This window comes from Lipotes vexillifer, unplaced genomic scaffold, assembly GCF_000442215.2.
Source record: "Lipotes vexillifer unplaced genomic scaffold, Lipotes_vexillifer_v1.1 scaffold472, whole genome shotgun sequence".
In the NCBI taxonomy this organism is placed as follows: Eukaryota; Metazoa; Chordata; class Mammalia; order Artiodactyla; family Lipotidae; genus Lipotes; species Lipotes vexillifer.
In genome coordinates this window covers 1567530-1591018 of record NW_006797698.1, presented here as the reverse complement: position 1 = coordinate 1591018, position 23489 = coordinate 1567530, and the positions used below count along the sequence as shown (strand labels likewise).

The window sequence follows — 23489 nt, the reverse complement described above, 5'->3', positions numbered from 1 at the left end:
AAAAAAAAAAAAAAAAAAAAAAAAAAAACAACAAAAAAAAGAAAGCCCTGAGCCAGAAAGAAATGGTGCTTTACACAGAGGAGACGAGGATAGGGATTTCTACCGACTTCTTATCAGAAGCTCTGGGAGGCCAGAAGACAATGAAATTACATCCTTAAAGTGTTAAAGAAAAAAACCCCCAAAACCAAAAACAGCTAACTCAATCTCTATAAAACAGCAAAACTGTCCTTCAAAAATCAAGATGAAATAATGACATTGTCAGACAAACAGAAACTGCGATAATTCATCACCAATGTGGACCACACAAATGCTGGTGGGAGTTCTCCAGATGAAATGGCAACAGACGGTGACTCTGTAGATCCACAGAGAAGAAGAAATGGTACCTATGTGGGTAAATATAAAAAACTAATTTTTTCCCTTTTACCCTTCATTTTGTTTAAAACAGAAACGATAGGGGTAGATTAAATGGAACTATATTTTCCATATAATTCCGATACTAACTCTCAATAGACTGTGGTAAGTTAAAAATGACACTGAAACCCATTCAGCAACCATACAACAACAACAACAACAAAACAGTGAAAAAGGTGTGGTTAAAATATCAACAGAGCTCTATCAGCCATGATGGAGTAGATGGGACCACACTGAGTCTCTTGCTGAAAACAACTAGAAAATGGGAAAAAAATACGTGGAACCGTTTTCAGACATTAGACAACACGCAAGGCAGGGCCGTCGTCCCCGAGAGAAGGGAAGCAGGCTGAGCCCCGTGACCGCCACGTCCCTCTTGAGAGGCACTTTGTGGACTGTGGTGCAGGCAGCTGACCCCAAGTGGAGCAGGTCTCAGTGAGCTGAGGAGGTAGAAATCAAAGTCTGGGCCGACTGAGCCGGATGGAAACTGAAGGACAGACTACCAGACAAGGTGGAGCTGTCCAGAAAGAGAAAAGAAGGCTGTGCAGAGACTGCCTGGAGGCCCCGACTGAACACTAAGCCGGGCATGCACGGGGTGAGAAGGCACCCGCCTTCTCACCAGGCAGAGTAAAAAGTCCTTGCTGAACAACCAGGGAAATCCATGGAGATCCCAGGAGTACTAGTAGAACTGAACCAGCCAGAGTAACGCTTAACACCCCAACAGAGCTTAAAAACAGCCTCAAAATAAGCATTAGCCATCAGGGACATGCAAACCGAAATAACAATGAGGTACCAATTCACATCCACTAGAATGGCTGTCGTCAAAAAGAGAGACAGTAACAAGGGTCAGCAAGGACGTGGAGAAATTGGCACCCTGACACATTGCTGGTGGGAATGTAAAATGATGCAGCAGCCGCTGTGGAGAAGTCTGGCAGTTCCTCAAATAGTCACACACAGATTACAGTGTGACCCAGAAATTCTACTCCAGGTCTATACCCAAGAGAAATGAAAACATATCCGCATAAGCTCCTGTACATGACTGTTCATAGCAGCATCATTCACAATAGCCAAATAGTGGAAACCACTCAATGTCCATCAACCAATCAATAAGTAAAGTGTGGTATGGCCATACGATGGAATATTATTTGGCAATAAAAGGAAATGAAGTACTGATACATGCTACAACCTGGAGGAACCCTGAAAACACTATGTCCTGTGAAAGAAGCCAGTCACGGAGGACCACATATTGTGTGATTCCATTTACATGAGTTGTCCAGTATAGGCAAATCTACGGAGACAAAGTAGATTAGTGGTTGCCTAGGGCTGGCGGTGACGGTGGACTGGTGGCGTGTCACAGCTAAAGGTGTGAAGTTGCTTTTTCGGGTAATGAGAATGTTCCGAAATTGACTGTAGTGATGGCTGCTGCACAACTCTGAATATACTAAAAGTCACTGAACTCTATATACTAAGTGGGTGAAATATAGGATATATGAACTGTATCTCAATAAAAACTGTTTTTAAAAAAGGACCTGCAAGTAATTTAACTGCCTACCCAAACAAACTCCAGCTCTTTAAAGGAAGACAATACATACAGATATTCAACCACATAACTTTAACAATGTCCAGCATCCACCAGAAATTATTACATTTGCAAGAAGCAGGAAAATGTAACCCATAACAGGAGAAAAACCACTCTTTAGAATCAGACCCAGAATAGAGGTGAAGGAAAGAGTATCTGATACACACACACACACACACACACACACACACACAATGTATATCTCAGATATATAACAACTGATATAACATGTTCAAGGATTTAAAGGAAAACATGAACACAGTAAGGAGAGAAAAGGAAAATATAAAGAAGAACCAAATGGAACTTCTAGGACAGGAAATACACTATCTGAAAGGAAAAAAAATAGTAGGTAAGGTATTGTGGAGAAAATAACAGTGGGAATGAAGACACAGAAATAAAATATATCTGAAATGAAGCACTGAGAGGAAACAAGACTGGGAAAACCCCTACAAAAGAACAGAGTCTCAGTTGAGTAACTAGAATCCTAGAAAGTGGGGGAGGGGACAGAAAAACACTTGAAGAAACAGTACCTAAGAGAATGGAGGAAAAGAATATGATAATCTCAATAGCTATAGACAAAGCATGTGACACAGTTCAACATCATGCATTCATGAGAAACACTCTTGGCCAGCCTGGGAAAGAACAAACATAAAGGGCATCTATGAACAAACTACAGCTAACACCATAAGGAACAGTGAAATACTGAATGCTTTCCCTCTAAGATGGGACACAAGGGAAGGAGGTCCGCTTTCTTGACGTCAACGCTCTGCTGGAGGTCTTAGCCAATGAAATAAAGCAAGAAAAGGAAATATCGTGTCCACAGATTGCAGAACTCGGTATTGTTAAGATGCCAACTCCTTCCCAGACTGCTCTACGGACTGACTCCCAATAACATCAGCAGGCATTTTTTTTTTTTTTAATAGTTATCAAGAGACTATTGTATTGGCATAGAGACAGACAAGTAGAACAACAGGACAGAACAGAGCCCAGCAACAGACCCACATTTAAGGCAGTAAAACAATTCTATGACAAAAAGAAAGTCTTTTCAATAAACGGGGTGGGTACAACTGACTGTATCTGCAGATAACATCATGATGTACACAGAAAAATCCTAACAAATGTACAAAAAGACTACTAGAATAAGTGAATCTTACAAGATGAAAGGTTAATATATAAAAATCAATTGTGTTTTTATATAGTAGTGATAAATTCTTAAAAATGAAATAAGCCATAGCTTTCACAATAGCACTTTTCTGTTTATAATTAGAAAATGAGGTGTAATATGGAGGGAAAAAAATGTGTCCTCAAGTATTAAGAAAAACTTTGGACTATATATTGAGATATAGCTGCTCTTTAGAAATTCTGATTTAATTAACTACTGCTGAGATCTGTTATACGGCGTTTAGCTGCATTTTATTAAGATGTAGCCACTTAATAACCATATCTGTGCTGATTTTGCCAGTCCAGAAGCAGAGATATGACCATTATAAGGAAAACCAAAATTCAGCTGCATTTGGCAGTATTTAAGAAATCAGGTATGACACGTGAAATAAATATGGGATACTTATGAAGTCTTTGGTAAAACTTCCTTCTAAGAGTATGTCTTAAGCAGAAGTTTATTTTGCCACTTTGTGTAGGAATTTCATTATTGGGCAATACTGACCATTACATGTAAAAACAGTAGTAATTGGATTGCCTTTTACCCATTAGAGACCCAAAACAGTACTAGTTCAAGAAACAAAGTATACAGTTCTGTCCTTCTCCGACCTTGCCACAAACAAAAACCAAAAACAAAAAAACCCAGCAAAACAACTCAAATGTAGTTTTCAAACTATGCTCTTATAAAACAGTTGGAACAGGAACCAGGGAGTTCTGCCACTAAAATTAGCCAGTAGCAGTCTTTTCTTAAGCGGCAGAAAAATGTCAAAACTGAATTTCTCCAATTTTAATTTTTACTTCTTTAGAAGCACAGAGTCCGTGTATTTCTTTTATAAAATTTCAGGGGTAACTGCATAAAGCTGCATGCACATCAACAGGCCCGGAAGTCAGGCCTGTGTTGTTCTCGTCTCCACTGTGGGCTTCACTGGGGACAGCCACCCCTGGTCTGGAAGGGTGCGAGGGGCCTCCTTCATTCATGGGTCCAGGCAGATCTCAACACTACGGCATGCCCATAATGCCGTTAAAGAGCAGAAATTTAATGAAATGTATAGACTATCTAGGCAATAAATTAGCACATAGAATCCCACTAACCTGAGGACTCCTGAAAGCTGAATAAAGAGGCTATTGCCTTTTATACTGCCTGAGACTACCTTCTTAAGCTTCAAATATCAGACTGATTTACACTGAGGTTTCCTGCACGTTATATATATTTGGAAAAATCAACCACCAGCACCACCAAGCCGGTACCAAAAAAGAAAAACACAAAATCTTAAAACACACACACACACACACACACACACACACACACATACACACACACACACACACACACACCTCTCTAAATACGTAGAGAGAAATATACAGCTTCACTTACTTGACATAAGGATTTCTGGCACTTACCATGGGTGATTTATAGTATCTATGAAGTATATTAATGAAATCTGTAATTGTTAGCATTCCTGGAAGAAAGAATTATATATTAAATATAAAACTACGAAAACATTAAAGAAAAATTTCAGATGATAAGCAAACCTGGAATATTTATTTACTAGACAGCCTTAAAGACTACGAGTACAGCTTAATATATTATTTAAAACTGTTAATCTGTGAATTATCTACACCACACTGAGATAATTAATACAAATTTAGCTGAAATTAAACCTGATAGTAAGTAATGGAATTAATCACAGTAGTTGGCAATTCACCAAGACAAAACTTTCTGAATGTTATTAAACATCACAAAAGACTTGTGGCTACATGTAAATAATTTAGGATACTTTAAAATAAGATAAAGTATCCCATAAGCTCTAGAAACATGACACACTTTTGGTAGCACTTGGATGGTTTTCTGAGAATCCTTCTAAAAACAGCGCCTTTCACGGGCACAATTTACGAAGGGCCCACTGTGTGCCGGACACCAGGACTACAGAGATGAAGGCGTGAACCTCTCCCCTGAGGCAGCTGCAGCCAGAGGGGCGGCGCACACCGAGTGCCATTTCAGAATGATGCGATGCCTCCTAAGAGGGACGACACCCATCGTCCACTGTGATTCATAAGATGAGAAAATTATGGAGCTTAGATACTGTGAGCTACGTGGTATTTTTAATAGCGTAACAACGCTTTATCAGAGGTACCAATCACGTTTCCACCGTTTAATCTGCTGTGTCAGAAAAGTGCTCACCGGGGAGGGAGCGGGGATGGCCCGCGGCAGGACCGCAAGCGGAGGGACCGACAGGGAGGGGTCGGGCCTCAGCCTTGGGACCAGGGGACCGGCAAGGGCACCAAGGAGGCTTTCAGAGCCAAAACGGCGCTGAATCCAAAGAAACTCCACACAGGTACATAAATGTTTTGAATTCACTAGCAGTCCCACCACACAGGATGTAAAAGCAAGGCTGTCCTTTGACTGGTAACATGTCTACTAGGCTGCACTCCAAACCAGCACTTCTTGAGCTAACTCAGGCTTTCAGATCCCCGGCCCGTGCCGCTTACCTACAAAACTTTGTCTTTTACTCTCCCACAGAGGCGCTGCTCGGACACCGTTGGCTACTAGGGCAAAGAAGGCCTTTTTAACCTAAGACCAATGAGAGAGACAGCACGCATTTTAAAAGTCTATATATATGCAGGGAGAAAAGTACCTTCCACTAAAACACTCAACCAAATCTTACCGGTTAAAAATAACTGAATTTATTAACATTAGCAATATGCTCTTGTATTATATTGAAAGGTATATAGGGATTGGAGATTATTTTTTCAAACTGAAACAGTGCAATCAGAGAGACTTTATGTAATTAAAACCACACAGAAGAATTAAACTTCAAAGGTTTGTTTTTTTCGGGCCACGCCACACAGCTTGCGGGCTCTTACTTCCCCAACCGGGGACTGAACCCGGGCCCTCGGCAGTGAAAGCGCCGACTCCTAACCACTGGACCTCCAGGGAATTCCCCAAACTTCCGAGTTCATTTAGTTCATTCAGAAATACTGAAGTCCTTTCAAAGTACTTGAAATGAAAATTTGTTTTTCATATGTTCAATAACAAAACAACAAGCATTCCCCCTTCATTTCCCTGAGGTTGAGAAAGAGAAGGAATGAAAGATGTAACATACTCCTACTTTTATATCTTCTTGAGACAGACATTCACTGTGTGCCTATTATGGGCTGGGCCCTGTTCACAGTAGTTCACATACAGTGTCTCCCTGAGCCCTCGGGATAAACACCCTCCGGGACACCATGACAGGCAGCAGAGGTGATGATTTATTAAAAGCCAAAAGCTCAGTGCTGAAAATGACCTCTTAAATACAGACAGCAAATAACATGTGGAAAATGGTTCAATTTTACTGATAATCAAAGAAATGAAAATTAAAGCAAATTCAAAGTACCATTTATAGCTGCTAAATAAGCCAGTACTTTTTCGTTATAGCACCCGACACAAGTGCAGCTGTAAAACCACTGGTGGCTCCATGAATTGTTAGAATAGTTTTTGAGCCACAGCTTGTATCAAGAATCACAAAAATATTCATACTGTTTGTGTACTAGCTTTTTCTCTGTTGAATTACTTACTCATACAAAAATTTTAGGAGTAGGATTCCTGAATCAGAGATGTTCAATTATGTGGCATTATTTCTAACATTGAAAACTGGAGAAAGATCTGCCTCCAACAAAACTTGTTAAATATTGGTATACCAGTGAGAAAAAAGCATCAAATAGTATAACTGTGAAGATTATGTTGAAGTAAAAAAAAAAAGGTTTATGGCAGTGAAAATGCAGACTATAAAATTATGCATTATAATTATATAAAACATGTATTTACACAGAAAAGATCGAAGAGAAACAAGCAAAAAAATTAAACTTCTATGTTATGGAGTTGAGGCAGTGGAAGTGTATCTCTTAAAAATTTTTTAAATTCTGTGGTATAGTTATCTTTTTTACTAAGAAAGAAAAAGGTTATTTTCTCACCCACTATACTCCGAAACCCCTTGTTAACTTAACAGTGAAAAGAGAGGATTTTAGGAAACTAGAGCTTCAAATCAGAGAAGTGTAACTCGGCACCTGTTTCTGCCTTTACTGTGACTCATTTTGCCTCTATTTAGAATGACTTATGTAGGTGCCTGGTTCACCTGCACAAGGGCAGAAGGACGGCTGGTGGGGGAGGGGGACTCTCATTAGTCATTTTCCACACTTGTCTTAGCCAAGTCCAGCACTGTCCTGAGTACGGCAGGGACTCCATCAATCTGTTGAACAAACTGGCAGGAAGCTAGGAAGAGGAGGTGACCAGAGCCAACCCAAGGGCACGAGAGCCAGACAGTAACTAAATGGCATCCACAAATTGGTAAAATGGTTTCTGAACCACAGCTTGTATCAAGAATCACAAAAATATTCACACTGTTTGTGTAACTAAATGGCATCCAGGGACGGTGTGCCAGTGTGAATGGTCTATTTCTACCTTGATGATGCTCTGGGAATCCTTGACTGTGGGCCTAGAAAATATTATAAAAGAGTATGGGGGAAAGTCATGGATGAACGGATTTTGAAACACATTAAATATCTGCTTAGCTTGTTTTTCTAACTGGCTAGAGTAGGCAGGGAGTGGGAGCACTTTTCAAACCACAAACTGCTTACTGTTTCCTCCAAAATAACAGATTTAGCAGAGAAAACCAGTATTAAAGTCATTCATCAGGATCATTCACGTAACCCTAAGAGACCACAGCTGTTGAAAAGCCACTCCGGAAAGTTCTGGTTTGGCCATGATGAAGCAGCTGAAAACAACTGCACGAGTTGGACAAAACATGCAAAAATCCCCATTAGAAAGCACTGGCGGGCAGCGCACAGGCAGGATGCAGGGAACTACAATTCTTGAGAGAAAAGAAAGATATGAACTGAGCTACAAAATTCTGGAATTTTTCCAAAGGCATTTTCCAAATCATGTTCAAATAGGCAAATTTCAATAGAAAATCTGAATCTATCAAAAGCATCAGATAAAACCCAGGTAGGAAAAATACAAAGAAAACCACACCCAGCACATCATAGGTAAGATGCTAAAAATCAAAAGCAAAGAGAAAAGCAGCCAGAGGGAAGAAGAGACATTAACTTTCAAAGGAGCAGCAATCAGACAGATGGCAACACCAACAGAAACAGGGCCTAACTTTAACACTCAATATAATGACTGTTCTTTCAGAAACAGAGAAAATCCTGCTTCCCCACAATAACTTCTCTAACCTGCTACCCACAAGCTCTTAAACAGCCCCTAAATGCTCCAAGTTAGTTACTAAAGGGGTTTCAAGGCCTCTGCACACAAAACACAAGGAAATGCCCGCACAGCACTGACTCTCTCAGGTACCGAAGACGGACAGGCCAGGGACGCAGAGGGTGGGGTGGTGATGTGTGCTGACCTCAGGTCATCCTGAGGATACACTGCTGATGCCACGTGAGGGAAAAACCCAGGGAAGCAGCCGTCCAGCGGCAAAGGGGACACGAAGAGTTCAAGGTGAAAAGTGCCTTCACTTCTGCACAAGAAGGTATTAATAAAACAACCAGATGCTAAGGAAAATACTTGGAGTGAAGCAAAAAAGCCTCCTAGTGGTTTCAGTGGGCGAAGCTGCAGGACCAACTGGACAGACTGATTTTCCGTCAGCTCGGGTCCTTAACCCTCTCTGAGCCTCAACATTCTTAGCTACAAGATGGGGCTAACAGATAGCACTTTCCTCACAAGGGCATGTTTTTTTGTTTTTGTTTTTTTTCCTTTTTTGGCCACGCCGCACGGCTCGCAGGATCTCAGTTCCCCGACCAGGGGCTGAACCTGGGCGCTCGGCAGTGGAACTGCTGAATCCTAACCACTAGGCCACCAGGGAGCTCCCACAAGTGTGTAGACTAATGCACTGCTATGAAGATGTTCGGCATGAAGAGCTAAAAAGAATAAGAGCTTTAATTTTCCACTCTCTACTGACAGACCAGAAGCAGAGAATGAGTTAGTTTTAATTTCAGCCACACGAACTGTTGACAGGTTCACACGTCATGGAGGGAGTCACAGCTCCACCCTCCAGAGACCCGACAGAACTCCCTAAAGTGGACAAGACGTGCTCACAGTACCTTAGCGGGGGACGTCGCAGTGTCCCCAGATCAGCAGCCCTGCCTGCTGCTGTGGTGTGACCGCAGCCTCTCCACGGTCACGAAACCTTCTGAACTTGGCTTTCTTAGCACCACATGCACGGAGTGTTTGGGGGACAATTTAAAACTACGCTCAGGAAGCTCCTCAATTACAGAAGGCACAGGGTGTCACCAACGGACCATCAACAGGCTGAAAGAGGACTGGCGCAGTCTACTTCTAAGGGAAGAACTAGGGGCCTTGAGTGCCCCTGAAAATTTCTTTCAACTGATAACGCAATTTGCTCAAACTGTTACCAATTAAAAATGTTATATTTTAATAGGATTTTCTTTTTTCTTTTTTATAAATTTATTTATTTATTTACTTTTGGCTGCGTTGGGTCTTTGTTGCTGAGCGTGGGCTTTCTCTAGTTGCGGCGAGTGGGGGCTACTCTTCGTTGCGGTGCACAGGCTTTTCACTGCGGTGGCTTCTCTTGTTGCGGAGCATGGGCTCTAGGTGCACAGGCTTCAGTAGTTGTGGCTCACGGGCTCTAGAGCACGGGCTCTAGAGCGTGGGCTCAGTAGTTGTGGCGCACGGGCTTAGTTGCTCCACGGCATGTGGGACCTTCCCAGACCAGGGCTCGAACCCATGTCCCCTGCATTGGCAGGCAGATTCCTAACCACTGCACCACCAGGGAAGCCCTTAATAGGATTTTCAAACAACCAAATGTGATAATCAGCTAAGTAAAGAGGAAAATAAAAGTCTAATATAAAAATGATTTTTTTTTTTTTCGGTACGCGGGCCTCTCACTGTTGTGGCCTCTCCCATTGTGGAGCACAGGCTACGGACGTGCAGGCTCAGCGGCCATGGCTCACGGGCCCAGCCGCTCCGCGGCATGTGGGATCTTCCCAGACCAGGGCACGAACCCGTGTCCCTGCATCTGCAGGCGGACTCTCAACCACTGCGCCACCAGGGAAGCCCTATAAAAATGATTTTTAAAAAGGGTAAGCTGGCCTTAGTTGTGCTAAGAGATTCTGGCAATCTAAATGCCAAGTAGCACATCTGTGTTCCCCCAAAATGGGAATCTGATTCCTCTAATGCTTCCCTGCTTTCCATACACAGTTTTACCCTGATTCTCAATAATTAAATTAATTGTGGGGCTTTTAAAATTAATGCTGATGCATAGCTAAAGCTCTTTAAAACTGTTCACTACAGTTTACTAAGTTTTTACATCAGAGCTCGTCAAACGGATTTCACAACACCTGACGGCGTCTCCCCTGAGCAAGGACGGGCCCAGTTTCTCAGGCTTGGTCTCCAAGACCCTCTGTGATGCAGCCCCAGCCTGACCCCTACCGTCCAGCAGACTCCTCAGTCCGTGAACTTACCTTCCGTTTTTTTGGCTGTGTCACAATGTTCCTTCTACTTCAAATGCACTTACCTTCTGCTCCACCTGTTAAAGCCCAGTTCGCCTGTAACTTCTAAGTCCTCAACACAACCTACCCACGTCACGCCGGGCCGAGTCGAATCCCTCCTCTACTCCCGCAGGACCTCGTGTATCTCCTTCCTGGAGTTACCCTCGTGGCTCCTTAGGTTTAAAAGTGGCAGAGAAACATCTCTTGACATCTCTTCCTCTTGAAAAGTTATTCTCAAACTACAGGGAATAGAAACTAGAAGGAAAATGAGCGAGGAGATGCCAGGACGAGAAGCAGGTGGAGCACGGTTCACGCTGACCAAGAGGAGGAGCCTCGTGGGGAGGGTCGGGGAGAGGAGCCCACTGATCCGCCCGACCCGGAAGACCCACGACTGGAGGCTCCGGATGCTTGGGCAGGGGCAGGGCTGAAAACAAACAGGAAGACTGTTTCAAATCAGGTCATGACCAAGGCCACCCGCCATCACCATCAAAGGATTATTTTCCTGGAGAAACCGCTTCAGAAATAAACTACACAGAGATGAACATTTGGGGGCTTCCAATGAAAAAGACGGTGGCCCAACACTCTTCAGTGAGAGCCCCCAGGCAGAAGCTCCCCTGTGATCACCCCCCAGCTGTCGGTGCTCACTCTTAATTACGAGCCACTCGACACAACCTTGAACGCTGCAGCTGCACAACTGAATACGTCTCACTGGATGGGTTAAGAACAAAGAAGCTTCTAAGAAATAGAACAGAAAAGTAATGAGAGGAGGAGACAGGATGAGAATATTAAAGGATCAATTCGGGGGCCCAGGATCTCCCGCCTGAAGTTCCAGAAGAAAGGAAACAGCAGGAAGAGAATCTCGGAACGAACGGCACAATGAACATGGACCGAGTGACACGTGTGTCAGGTTCAAAGGCCCATCGGGTGCCTGGCTCACAAGTGGAAAAGACCACAACCAGGCGCCCGGCGTGGAAGCACCAGAGATAGAGAGAAAACCCCAAAAGCTTCAGAGGGGGGAAAACCACACATAAAAAGATGGAGATTAAAGGAGAGGAAAACCACAACAGCCGTCTCTTCAGCAACACTGACAGCTAAGGGCAATGGAACGACGCCTTCGAAATTCTCAGCCGACCTCGTGGGAGCTACACACGGTCCACAGACTGAGTGGAAGCAGCTGACTCTGGTGCATCTTCTCCTGGGACGTGTACGGACAGTGTTTGCACCGCCTGATGGAGCTGGATGGAGTTCGAGGAGGCCACAAGGCTGGGATTAGTGTCCTTGTGAGAAAGACCAGAGGTCTCCTGCGCTCCAGGCAGCTGCCTGCAAGCCAGGAAGAGAGGCCTCGCCAGGAACTGACGCCACCACCGGCACTTGGTCTTGGACTCTCAGCCTCCAGGGCTGGGGGAGAAATTCCTGTGAAGCCTGCCAGCCTGCGGGGGTTTTATTATGCAGCCCGAGTGCACTAGGGCCGGAAGCTCCTGGAGAAAGTGCTCCGCCAAAACAGAGAGAATAAATCACGAAAGCAGAAAGGCATGTGTTCAAAAATCAGGAGAGGGTGGAGGCAATTCCCGCCATGAACCAGTGAAAGTCTCAGGTGACGGTGACGGGCAAGAAAACGCAGAGCCGCAGGCGTGGCTCCAAGTAGGGCTGGAAACGCGGCCAAGTCTGGCTGCACAGGAAATCCTACTGAGAAGTTAGCCGGTGGGAAAAGCCTTAGGTGTTCAAAGAAAACAAAAAAACGGAAGAATTCTAAGCTCCAGGAACAACACTGAACTGTACAAATAGGAAATGTAACCACGTAAACCACTGGGCCCAGTGACACAGTCAAATGAATGAAAGCACCCCGGTACTGAGATAGTGACACCGGGTGTGAGGGGAAGAAGGAAGCCACACAAGGAACAAAGAACCCAGCTACCGAATTAGGGAGGAAAAGGCATCTAAAACTAATGAATCAAGGTAATGTGGCAGTGAACGCCAGATTTAACAGCTGAACTGTCGGTTCTGGGGAATATGACAAGGGTGTAAGGAACAGAGACTGCTGTTTTTAGGGAAGCTTTTCTCATACCACTTTTAAACTGCGTGACGCTTAAAACCACGGCCTGCGCTTCTGGGTTAACAGTCTGCTGGCTGTCGGCATTAGCAGGTCCCCCCTCGTGTGAGCCTGATGGGGGCGGGGCCGCATCAGGTCACCCTCACGCCGCCAGAGTTCTGAGCCCCCAGCCTTATTCTCTTCTGGAACGCGCTCTAATTCCCACTGTTCTGGATGCCAGCTACTTATTAATTGGGCCTAGGAATAATTCAGCTTATTGAGGAATCTTTCTGGATATGGGTTGTCATTTGCTCTCTCTCCTGGTTTCAAGTCATCTGTTAATTAGATGATGCGGTCAACAAAGTCAGTATCCAAGTCATTGTTCCAGATGCTGCCGATCTTAGAGTGAAAGAATCTTGAGGCGCCCCAGCAGTGTCTTACCCAGAAAGCAGAGCCTGGCTCGCACGTGGTTTACTTGAGAACGCGGTCCCGGGGCGGGGAGTAACACAGGCTAGCAGGGGAGCCAGTGTCAGTGTGTGAAGGGTGGTGGAGCCGGCCGCAGGACAGGGGCCTGGCAGAGGCTCCACAGCACCGGGGTCGTCCTCCCCCAGCGTGCCAGGCAGGGGCGTTTCCCCACCTGCTCATCCCCGCGGGTTACGGAAGCGGAGGTGCCGCCCACCACGCCTGCAGGGCTGGCTGCAGTAGCAGGTGACCCGGCCCACGAGAGGCATCCAGTACAGCTAGAAACTTCGCTCCAGGCAGGCTGCGATTTCACTGACGTTCCAGCAATTCACTGAGCTGCCAAGATACACTTCTGCATCTTATCCATCGGGACAGGGCACGAGGCTCTGTCAACCGTCAAGGTGAAACCCAGATTTGCTTTTCATGGTATTACCACATCTACGAACAGTCCCAAAAGGAAAATCGGGTTCATCTCCTCGACTTTCTGGGGTCAATTCCTGATGGGTTTCCAGAGATTACTACTTTTATTACTTTATGAATAATTCATTCAAACACCTTACCTGGGAATGACACCACATTTCCCACCGTTTTTTGAGGACTCTTTTTTTCCTCTCACCTGGAACCTCGGGCGTCAGGCCTCAGACCTGTTCTTCCACTACCACTAAGAGCCTGGCAATCTACATCCTGATTAAACTAGGGATCAGAAAGCAAACAGGCACCCTCCTACCATCCACACCTATCCTGGGCTCTAACTTCTTCTAATCACCATTTACTGTACTTTTTCCGTTTTGAAGATCATTTTCCTTGATAATGAAAAAGCACAAAACGAGCTGAAGAGTTTCCCTTCCTCTTTATCAGCACCTGCAGCATGAATCTTGAGCAACAGAGCGAACCCTTATCTTTCTTGCTTCTAAAGCAGGCGAGCACCTGCTTCCCGCTTGTGGATCTCGATTCTAACCCCACTTAAGAGGACCCTGGCAGCCCCCTCCTAGTCGTGCCCTTCTTACTTATATGCTCGTCTTTCTATATTTTCTACATGCTCTTCTAAAAACCCGTGTTTGGCAAACAGCCACTTATTTGGACACTTGCCTGTCTTCTCTTTCACTGGCACTATTAAAATCGTATCAATTGGAATGATTTGAACAGTAAAACAAAGTAATAGTGGATTATAACCCAATTATATATATATATATATATATATATATATATATATCTCCATAAATGTATGCCGACACAAATGACTGAATAAATAAGTGAAAGGAAGGAACACATGTCCTTTGCAGAAGAATTCCAACTAACCTGCGTAGCCCTCAACTCCCCACTCCTTACGTGTGGGTGGTGCAGAGTAACCTTCTCCTAAAGAGGACAGTATGGAAAAGAGGAACTTTACAGTAAAGAAACCTGATAGACACACCGCAGCCAGGTGACTGAGGTTAAGATCGACAGCGATAAGCAGTAAGCAGTTCTGATATGACGTGAAGAGCACTTTACCTCTGTGGTCTTCCTTCCAAAGCCCATAATCCAAGTCTGGTCATGAGAAAAAAACATCAGACAAATTCCATTTGGGGGCATCCTACAGCACACCTGGCCAGCTCCTCAAAACTGTCAAGGTTCCCAAAAGCCAGGAAGTCTGAGAAACCGTCACAGCAAAGGGGAGCCTAACGGGACATGACGACTAAAATGTTAACAGTAACCTGGATGGGATCCTCGAGCAGAAAAATGACATCAGGAAAAGACACAGGGAAATCTAAACAAACTATGAACTTCAGGCAATAATTACGTATCAATACTGGTTCGTTAACTGTGACAAATGTGACCATACTAACGTAAGATGGCAAAAATGGAGCGAACTGGGTGTGGGGTATATGGGAACGATCTGTACTATCTTCACAACTCTTCTATCAATCTAAAAAAGTTCATTAAAAACGTTGTTAGTAGAATGTTGCTAGAAACACACATTACCTCATACTGCCATCGTGAGGGAAGACCCATATGATTCTCAGTGCTCCCGTCGCCCCCCAGTCCTGGAAGTGATGATTCCACTGTGAAATTCTATTTACTTTGGAGCCTTCCATACCTCCTGAGAAGCTACCATTTAGAACCTGAAGCACTAAATCATACCTATGAGTACTATCTGTGCTGCCAGACTCCTTCGGAAGGGACGGTGTGTGTTCTCTACTCCGCCATTTACTAAATTACTGTCTCTCAGCCCCAAACCCTCCTTCTGGCTCTGCTTCGTGACACTGGGGCCCTGTGGACCACATCTCAAGTCTGCCATGGGCTCTACTGCAGCCTGACGGGGGAGGCCAGCGAGGACTGGAGGGCTAGGCTGAAGAAGGGCTGCTTCGTCTGACGACCACCTGTATCGGTGCGCGAGGGCGGCCACAACACAGCACCGTGAACTAGGGGCACAAACAACAGAGACTGATCGTCTCACAGTCCTGGAGGCTGGAAGTCTGAGATCAGGGTGTCAGCGGGCTTGGTTCCTTTTCTGTGCAGAAAGATCTGTTCTAGGCTTCTCACCTGGCCGCTGGTGGTGTGCAGGCACGCCCTGACACCCCTGGGCTTGCACACGCGTCACACTGATTTCTGCCTTCATTGTCACCGGCACTCTCCCCGTATGCAGGATTCTGTGTCCATATCTCCCCTTTGTATAACGACGCCAATCACGGTGGGCTACAGGACCGAAGCCTTCGTGACTAATTACCTCTTAGTGGCCCTACGTCCAGGTAAGGTCATGTTCCGCGGCGCCTGGAGGTTAGGACACAGGAGTGTGGGGAGAGGGCCCGGCGCACATCCCTACCTGGGGGCTTCCCGCCTGCCGGCCGCTCCACCTGCTTCCCTCCTGCAGCAGCAGCAGCTGAGTCCCGCCTGAGCGGCCTCCCCACGCTCCCCCCGCCACCACCTGCCGCCGGGGCACGGCCCCAGCCAGAGGTGGCCCCTCAGAAGGCGCCACAGGCTCTTCCTTACCTCCATGATGCCCCAGAGCAGCGGTGTTCGAACCGCAGAGCGCTAGAACCAGAACCGCTGGAAGGACTCGGTAAGACACGACCACTGGGCCTCACCATGACTTTCGGTTTAGTGGGTCTGAGATGGCCTGACAGTCTGTGTTTCCCGGAAGTTCCTAGTGATGCTAAAGCTGCAGGTCTGAGAACGCTGCCTCAGAGGTCAGTACTTACCCTGTCAGTTACCCAGTTGACTTACGTCCAATTACCACTGGTTTACGGTAGTTTTCTGTTCAATGGCTGCTATGGCTTCTGTGTCCTGACTGGACCTCGACTGATACAGAAGCACACGCACCAGGCAGGGTTCTGGGGACAGAGGGTTTGGGACCGGGCGCATGTCTTTGGGCCTGAACACAGTGCTGAGCTCTGGGTCAGCGGGGACTCAGATCCCCAGTGACCCCGGGCAGGCAGCGGCATCGAGACGGAACAAGCATCACCTGTAACCGTGGTGGCCCTGCCCCACTCCGCAGACGCCAGAGGAGAGCAGGGGCCAGGGGCTGCTGCATTAGCTGTCACTGCAGCGAAAGGAACATGGGATCTGGTGTGGGCAGAGTCCTGCCAGAGGATGGGGCTCACACACCGGGGAAAGGACCAGCTCCGACTGGGGACTCTCGGTCACCGAGAACCTGGAAGCCTCTATGGCAGCCCAAAAAAGCCCTCCTCTTGTAGCTACCAGGCTGACCTTTCCTAAATCCAACACAAAATGTAATTCTGCAGGACTCGGAGAGTCACCACCCTGAACTCACAGTCTCCCCGGTCTCTGACGTGAAAGCTGGGGCACTGATCAGGAAGGAGTGCAGCCCTGGAACCCAGCACAGCGACAGGGCTGGACTCGGACGAAGTAGAGATTCCTGAATGCCAGAGTGACTCCGAGCCTCCCTTGGCAGTTGGAAACGGCTGGCTGTGTGGTGTCAGGATTGCCTTTCTTTGCCTGGAAGCCCAGCAGCAAGTTTTCCTGGGCAGACGCCTTGCACGGGGTCGCTCGTTCTCCATCCTCCAGACAACCACAGCTGCCTCTGCGGCCCGGAGACCTGTGACTGGGGACAGACTCCAGCCTGCCCCCGAGAGGGGGCCTCACACATGGAAACAACGATAAAGCTCCGCTATTTCATATCTGCAGAAACCTGGGAAGTAAGCGTGGGAATAGCTTCTAATAATATTAGACCAAGGAGAGGGAATTTAACGCTGGATACGGTAGAGTTTGTTGATACAGGTGGATTTACCAGAAATGTGGATTTAACGTTTAGTGCATGCCACCGGGAACGGCTCTGAAGCTTTCTGAGTTGACTGCCTTGAAATGGAGGGCACTGCTGAGTGCATGTTTGAGGAGGCCGAGATGCCAGAACTTCGGAGGCCTAACGAGGAAGAGTGAACCCACAGGCTCAGGGAGATTTCAGCACATGCGGCCTGCACACCCAGCCCTCAGCTACCTTCCCCAAAGGGGCCCCGAGGTCACAGCCTCCCCAGGTTTTTGAGAAATGTCTGCGTGCGGGGACCCCTACCCGCTGAGAAGCTGCGTGCTGGCTGCGCTCTGCAGGGGGCAGCACCATGACGGCCTCACTAATGCCAGTGTGGTGGCAGGTCCTGAGGGAGCAGGGCAGGCTCGTGGCCAGGGGTGAGAATGTTCTGATTCGCAGATGGTTTGGTTGTGGCTAACCAGTTACAGCATCCCTAGGAGTGAGACAGACGCGTGGCCCTCTAAAGTGTTGCCTGATCTACGTAACAAGAAAAATTCTCAGTCCAGGGGACAAAACCCCAACTTGAGTCACCAACATGGAGTCCTGTCCTCTCACCGTTTCCAGACCCGGGCCGCTCTCAGACCCAGAGCCCCATTCTGAGGGGCGCGGGGTCCCCCGAGGACAGTGCCCCGCCCAGGACGTGCCGTTCCTCCTGTCCCACTTCCTAGGATGACTGAGCACTGGGGAAAAGGAGACGCAGACTTTCCAGGGTGACCGGATGCTGGCTCTGAGTGGACGCTAATTCCTAGAACCCCAAATGCCACCACGGTCACTGGTTAAAGGGGGGGCTTACAGTCAGTCAGGTGACAGACGGAGTCTCAGCCAAGGTCAAGCACAAGGAGCTCACGGGGCTGCAGGCCACACTGCGGTTACCCGCTCAGTCCCGAGTATGTTACTGGGATCCCTACACTGGCTCTCAGACCCACGGGGCGAGGGATATCGTGCCGAGGAGGCCCAGGGAGGCCGCTCCTGAAGCTACCAGATTGGCAAAGCCAAGCACAGCAGAGCATCCCTGGGGAAGTGCGCAGATGAAGAGGCTGACCGTCACACCCCAGGGAAGCGGCCCGTCTGGCTGTGACCGCATCTCCCAGAGTGACTGGATTCCTGTAACTCCAGATGCAGCATCGCAGGGCCCTGCAGCCGTCAGCCACGCACGCTTTTTCTCTGTACCAACGTACAAGGACCCTGAGAAGCAGTCTGCCTTGACACTGCATGGCGCACTCTCACACCCTCACCTCTGGCTCTCTGACCGCACACTGTCTGCAGAGATGCTTACCACCCCACAGGCCTCATGTCACACGGTCCCGTGACATCGATGACACAGTGCTGACGGGTCTGATGGGCAGGAAGTGGCAATGCTTTAGACGCCTCAGTGTGACATCAGCCGGCCAGCCAGCCAGTGAGGCGTCAGGGTGAGGGAGGCCATGGCCTGGAGCGTTGGAGAGACCCCCGTGCCACTCAGGCTGCTGCCCGCACCCCTGCCACCCTTGGCAGGTCTCCGCAAGAGGCACACACCGTGTCTGAGCGCTGCTCTGACACGGTCAGAGTGAGTCTTCACAGGGGCCCAGAGCAAGACACAGCTCTGCGGCAGGGCAGGCCCCTCGTCCACCCAGGCCTGGGGCCCCCCGCAAGGCCGAGCAGGGGACGCCGAATGAGGCCCCCATCAGGCACCAGCAGGAGATTCACTGGGTTTTCGGAAAAAACAAACGAAGAGCAAAAAGCCATGCCTTCTTCTGCAGGTAATTATTTTCCTCTTGAGAAACAGTTCCTGGCTTACTACGGGCCCCTGGTCGGGAAGGAACAACTCGGCTGAGATGCCGAGTGACCATGCAAGCCGAGCGGGCGGCGTCTGCCCCGTCCAGCCTGAGCTCCGGGCGCCCCGCGACACTGGGTGAGGGAGCCGGGCATCACCCCCTCCCTCAGTCACACCGCAGTCGGGGCTCTGGACGACCGCCGACGCCGAGGGAGAACCAGGCGGGCCAAGGGGGAGGGACGCCAACTCCAGGATGTGCACTGGGCTCCGGGGCACCAGGACCAAGGCGCCGTCTCTCACACTGACGCGAGACTCGGCAACAGGACCCTGGGGCGCGTCACAGCTCCGCCTGCGGGAGGCCCACGCACGGGCCTCGCAGAGGCCGAGCTGGAGCCTGAGGGCGCGGCCGCCTGGGGCAAGGAGCCCTTCTCTCCCTCTCTTCTCGGGCTGTCCCAGTCACCTCCGTTGTCTGCGACCCCGTTTTCTGTTCACCTGTGAACAGCTGACTCTGGTTCCCAGACCAGCTGTGTCTCTGATACTCTGGGCCCTCAGGGTAACTTGGTCAGAATATAAGTGTTGTTCTGCAACCTGCTTTTTTTTAACTTAAAAGTAAATACATTAGGGGACGTCCCCGGTGGCTCAGTGGATAAGAATCCACCTGCCAATGCAGGGGACATGGGTTCGAGCCCTGGTCTAGGAAGATCCCACATGCTGCAGAGCAACTAAGCCTGTGCGCCACAACTACTGAGCCCACAGGCCGCAACTACTGAAGTCCACGTGCCTAGAGCCCGTGCTCTGCAGCAAGAGAAGCCACCGCAATGAGAAGCCCGCGTACCGCGACGAAGAGTAGCCCCCGCTCGCGGCAACTAGAGAAAGTCCGTGCACAGCAACGAAGACCCAACACAGCCAAAAATAAATAAAAAATTAAATCTTAAACAAAAAACAAACACATTCTCCACAAACGTTTTTTCCGCCCTCCTCAGTGGCTCCGTGCTGTCCTATCACACGCGCACACAGGGAGCCGTCTAGGCCACGACCCCGCCCAGAGGATGGTCACCTGGTCTCGGGGATGGGCTGTGTCTCCCCTGCTCGCTTCCCTCGTTCTCGAGACATGTCCACGACCACCACTGCTGTCTGTGTCTAGACAACAGTCGACTCAGCCCTTTCAAACACATCTTTAACTTTGCTATAACCAGTGCCAACCCCCCCATTTCCATGGTAACCAATTTTAGCTCCTTTAAAGCTTAGAGCCTCAAGGATTCGTGACTTCCAGGAGACAGGCACATGCAGCCTCTATTAATTAGGAAAGTGAGAGTCACTGGATTAGTGACCTCCGATGATCCATAAAGCATCCCATTTTTCATGTCTTACTCACTCTGGCTAAATTCTAAATTCAGAAAAGAGTTAATATTACGACACGGGAAAAGCTGAACAAGAGTGAAAGCAGGTGCAGGGCGTACGCGCTGTCATGTGCTTTTCTGTCGGGGGAAAGCGACAGTCAGGACTTTGGAGGGTGGAGTGAGGGTGAGACGGGCTGATCTACTTTACTTGGGGAATTCAGAATTTCTAGTTACTTTCCTACTGAAGTCTGTAGTTACAGCGGTAGAGACATTTCCTGTAACACTGCATCTGGATGCCTCTCTGTCCTCTTTGTGTCAAAGAATCAGAGTTGCAGAAGGGACCTTGAAGGTTACCTGGTCCGAAGTGAATTTAGCAAAGTCATAGGATTTTAGGCCAATTTATATAAAAAAAAAAAATTGGAAAATAAAATTAAGAACTAAGCCATGTCTACATTCTTGAGAATCCTGTGCAGCTGAGACTGAATGCAGGCAAAGTAGCTCCTAGAGCCCAGGCGTCCTCAAGGAAGAGCTACAGGGCGGGCCGCTGGGGGCACCAGCAGAGCAGGCGGGGGAGGCCTGGGGAGAGGGCCCTGAGCGCTGGGACGAGCTGGCAGGGCCAGGGCATACATCTCCTAGGACAGCCCTGGACGAGGCTGAAAGAGGCCGGGGTGAACTCGCACAGGCACCTTACCCGCTGGGGTCCCCCTGAGGGATCAGCGGAGGCTGCCCTCCCTGGCCTTTGCCCCTTCCCCTTCTCCCCCAGTCCCCCAGGGGCTCCCCTGGCAGGACGCCCTAATAAAGCGCCCACTGCCCATGAATTCCTGGCTCAGCATCTACTTTTGGGGAACCCAGGTGAAAACAATCCTGCTTGATAAAGATTTATGTATAAATCTATACACCAAATGCACACACGTATACCTGTGTATGCACACGTATTTTATTATACCGGATGTAATTTGGTCATCACATTGAATGTATTATTTGGGACTTTTCATGTCTGATTGTAAGTAATATTGGTATAAAATGAGTTACAATAAGCATAATTTTAATACCAAAATAATCAGGTTCAAATTTTCTGCTGAAAGAGATCAGTAGAGTTTTCTCTAAAGAGATTACCCACCTGAGTGATGCTTTCTTTTTAACCAGTATTATTTCAACTTCACTGTTCTACTAAATAGCTATAAGGTCTTCAGGACGAGCTGAGGGAGGAGGTGCAGCTAGCGGTTAAAGGCTTGGGGCCGGCACGCATCACACAGACCCGAGCGCCAATTCCAGGCCCCGTCACTCATCAGCTCTGTGGGCTGAGCTCTTAAATGCTAGAATGTGAGCAAACTCTAGATAATGAGCTTCCTTATCCGTAAAACAGCACATTCCTCAGAAGGCTGCCATAACGACTGACAACTCAGACAAAACCTCAGCACAGGACCTGACGTGCAGAAAGGACTGCATACTGTCTGCGGGTATTGCTGGATTTAACTTACCCGACAAAGCAGGCACCAAATAATATACCCCAGATTCAGGGAAACTGGGCACACTCACTTGTAACGTGGTATCAAAGACCACAAGCTTGGAGCTGGTTGGAACGATGTCGTAACACTTGTGTGACCTCATGAATCGCATGTAAACACCACTCTCTGAGTCTTCTGCTAAAAAGGAAAGAAAAAAAAGGCAAAGGTCAGTAACAATGATGAACCTCCTCTATCAGGTTAAGAGCATGCGTGAAAAATCTACTGCTAACAGACTTAACGGAAAATAGGAAGTGTCCTCCCTGTAAGAGCGAGAAGCTCATGGTGCTCAACACTGCTGTCCTCACTAGTACAAGAAGGCAAGAAAAAAAATGAAGGCTACGGAAATAAAAGGAAAAAGCAAAACTGTCTTTATTGGCAGACTCTATGATTTTCCACATAGAAAACACCAAAGAATCTACAAAAAAGTTCCCAGATCTAAAAAAAGAGTTTAGCAAGGTCAGAGAATGCAGTTAGTAAAAAACAACAACAACAAAAAACATGCCCCTGTATTTCTATATACTAGCAAGGAATAACTGGAAATTTAAAAGATCTGAAGGCATCATTTATATAAACGTGAAATGGAAATAAGGATCTACACAAGGAGACAAGGAGCCCTGAAAACAGCAACGATGTGAACAAATACATATAAAGTAGTCTTTATTATTTAAATTTCTGTAGCAGTTAATTGACAGTTGGCAAAAGGAATGACAAGGTACTGTGACTCCAAAGCTGTGCCTGTAGCCGGACAATGGCCCACTGCCCACGGCCCAGGAGGACCTTACTCCTATCTCCTGGTTCGCTCAAGGAATACATCTCCATGAGACCTCTTTGACAATGCCGCTGAGCCCACACCAATCTGTACATTTGGGGAAGATTTAGATTACCTGGGAAATATCCCAGAAGAAAAAAATTACTATATTGTACATACTAATTAGCAAGATAAGTGTTAAACAGCATGACACTAACCAAGTTCCTTGACTGTGGAAAGGAGCCCCTGTTATTCTGTTTCCTACTGTGGTAAACACGCTGTATGTGCTGACTGGTTTGCCAATTTCACAGTAAACTATGTGAACCACTCCCAAACCTCTATTTTCATTTCTGACCTCTCTTCAGGGTACTGTAACTCATAGTTCATAATCCCATCACCTCCTGGGCAGTTCCCTTCTCAAATATCTCCCCTTCTGCTCGTGGAATAAAGACAGACAACTCAGGCTGGCATTCACGAACCTCCGTGGTCTGGCTTCTCCGTGGCCTCATTTCCCTACTTCCTGTTCTCGGGTCCAGGCACACAGCTCCCTGCTAATAAGCTCCCTACCGTCCTTAATCTCACTTTCTGGCATTTGTTCCTTCTGCTGTAATTTAAACTCCCTTCTCCACTTTTTTCTCGTCCAATTTCAACCCAACCTCAAATGCCATCTCCTCCATAAAAGCAGTGAACATCTGAGCGCTCATTTCTGTGCTGTAACTCCAGGTACTACAGGAAATGACCTCATTTAATTTATGTCACGACCTTGAAGG

The 23489-nt window shown here is 47.5% G+C and overlaps 1 protein-coding gene across 4 annotated transcripts in view; it reads right to left on the bottom strand.

The window, feature by feature from the left end:
* Positions 1 to 23489, bottom strand: part of PRKAG2 (protein kinase AMP-activated non-catalytic subunit gamma 2) — a 287757-nt gene that overhangs the window by 20887 nt on the left and 243381 nt on the right. For 3 of the 4 annotated variants that reach the window (XM_007469804.1, XM_007469805.1, XM_007469807.1), the window contains 3 exons: positions 22003 to 22109; positions 5636 to 5717; positions 4547 to 4605 (listed from right to left, as the gene is read on the bottom strand). In XM_007469804.1, coding sequence (XP_007469866.1) covers positions 4547 to 4605; positions 5636 to 5717; positions 22003 to 22109 — 248 coding nt within the window. The remainder of the gene's footprint in view (positions 1 to 4546; positions 4606 to 5635; positions 5718 to 22002; positions 22110 to 23489) is intronic. The other variant, XM_007469806.1, reaches the window with a different exon arrangement.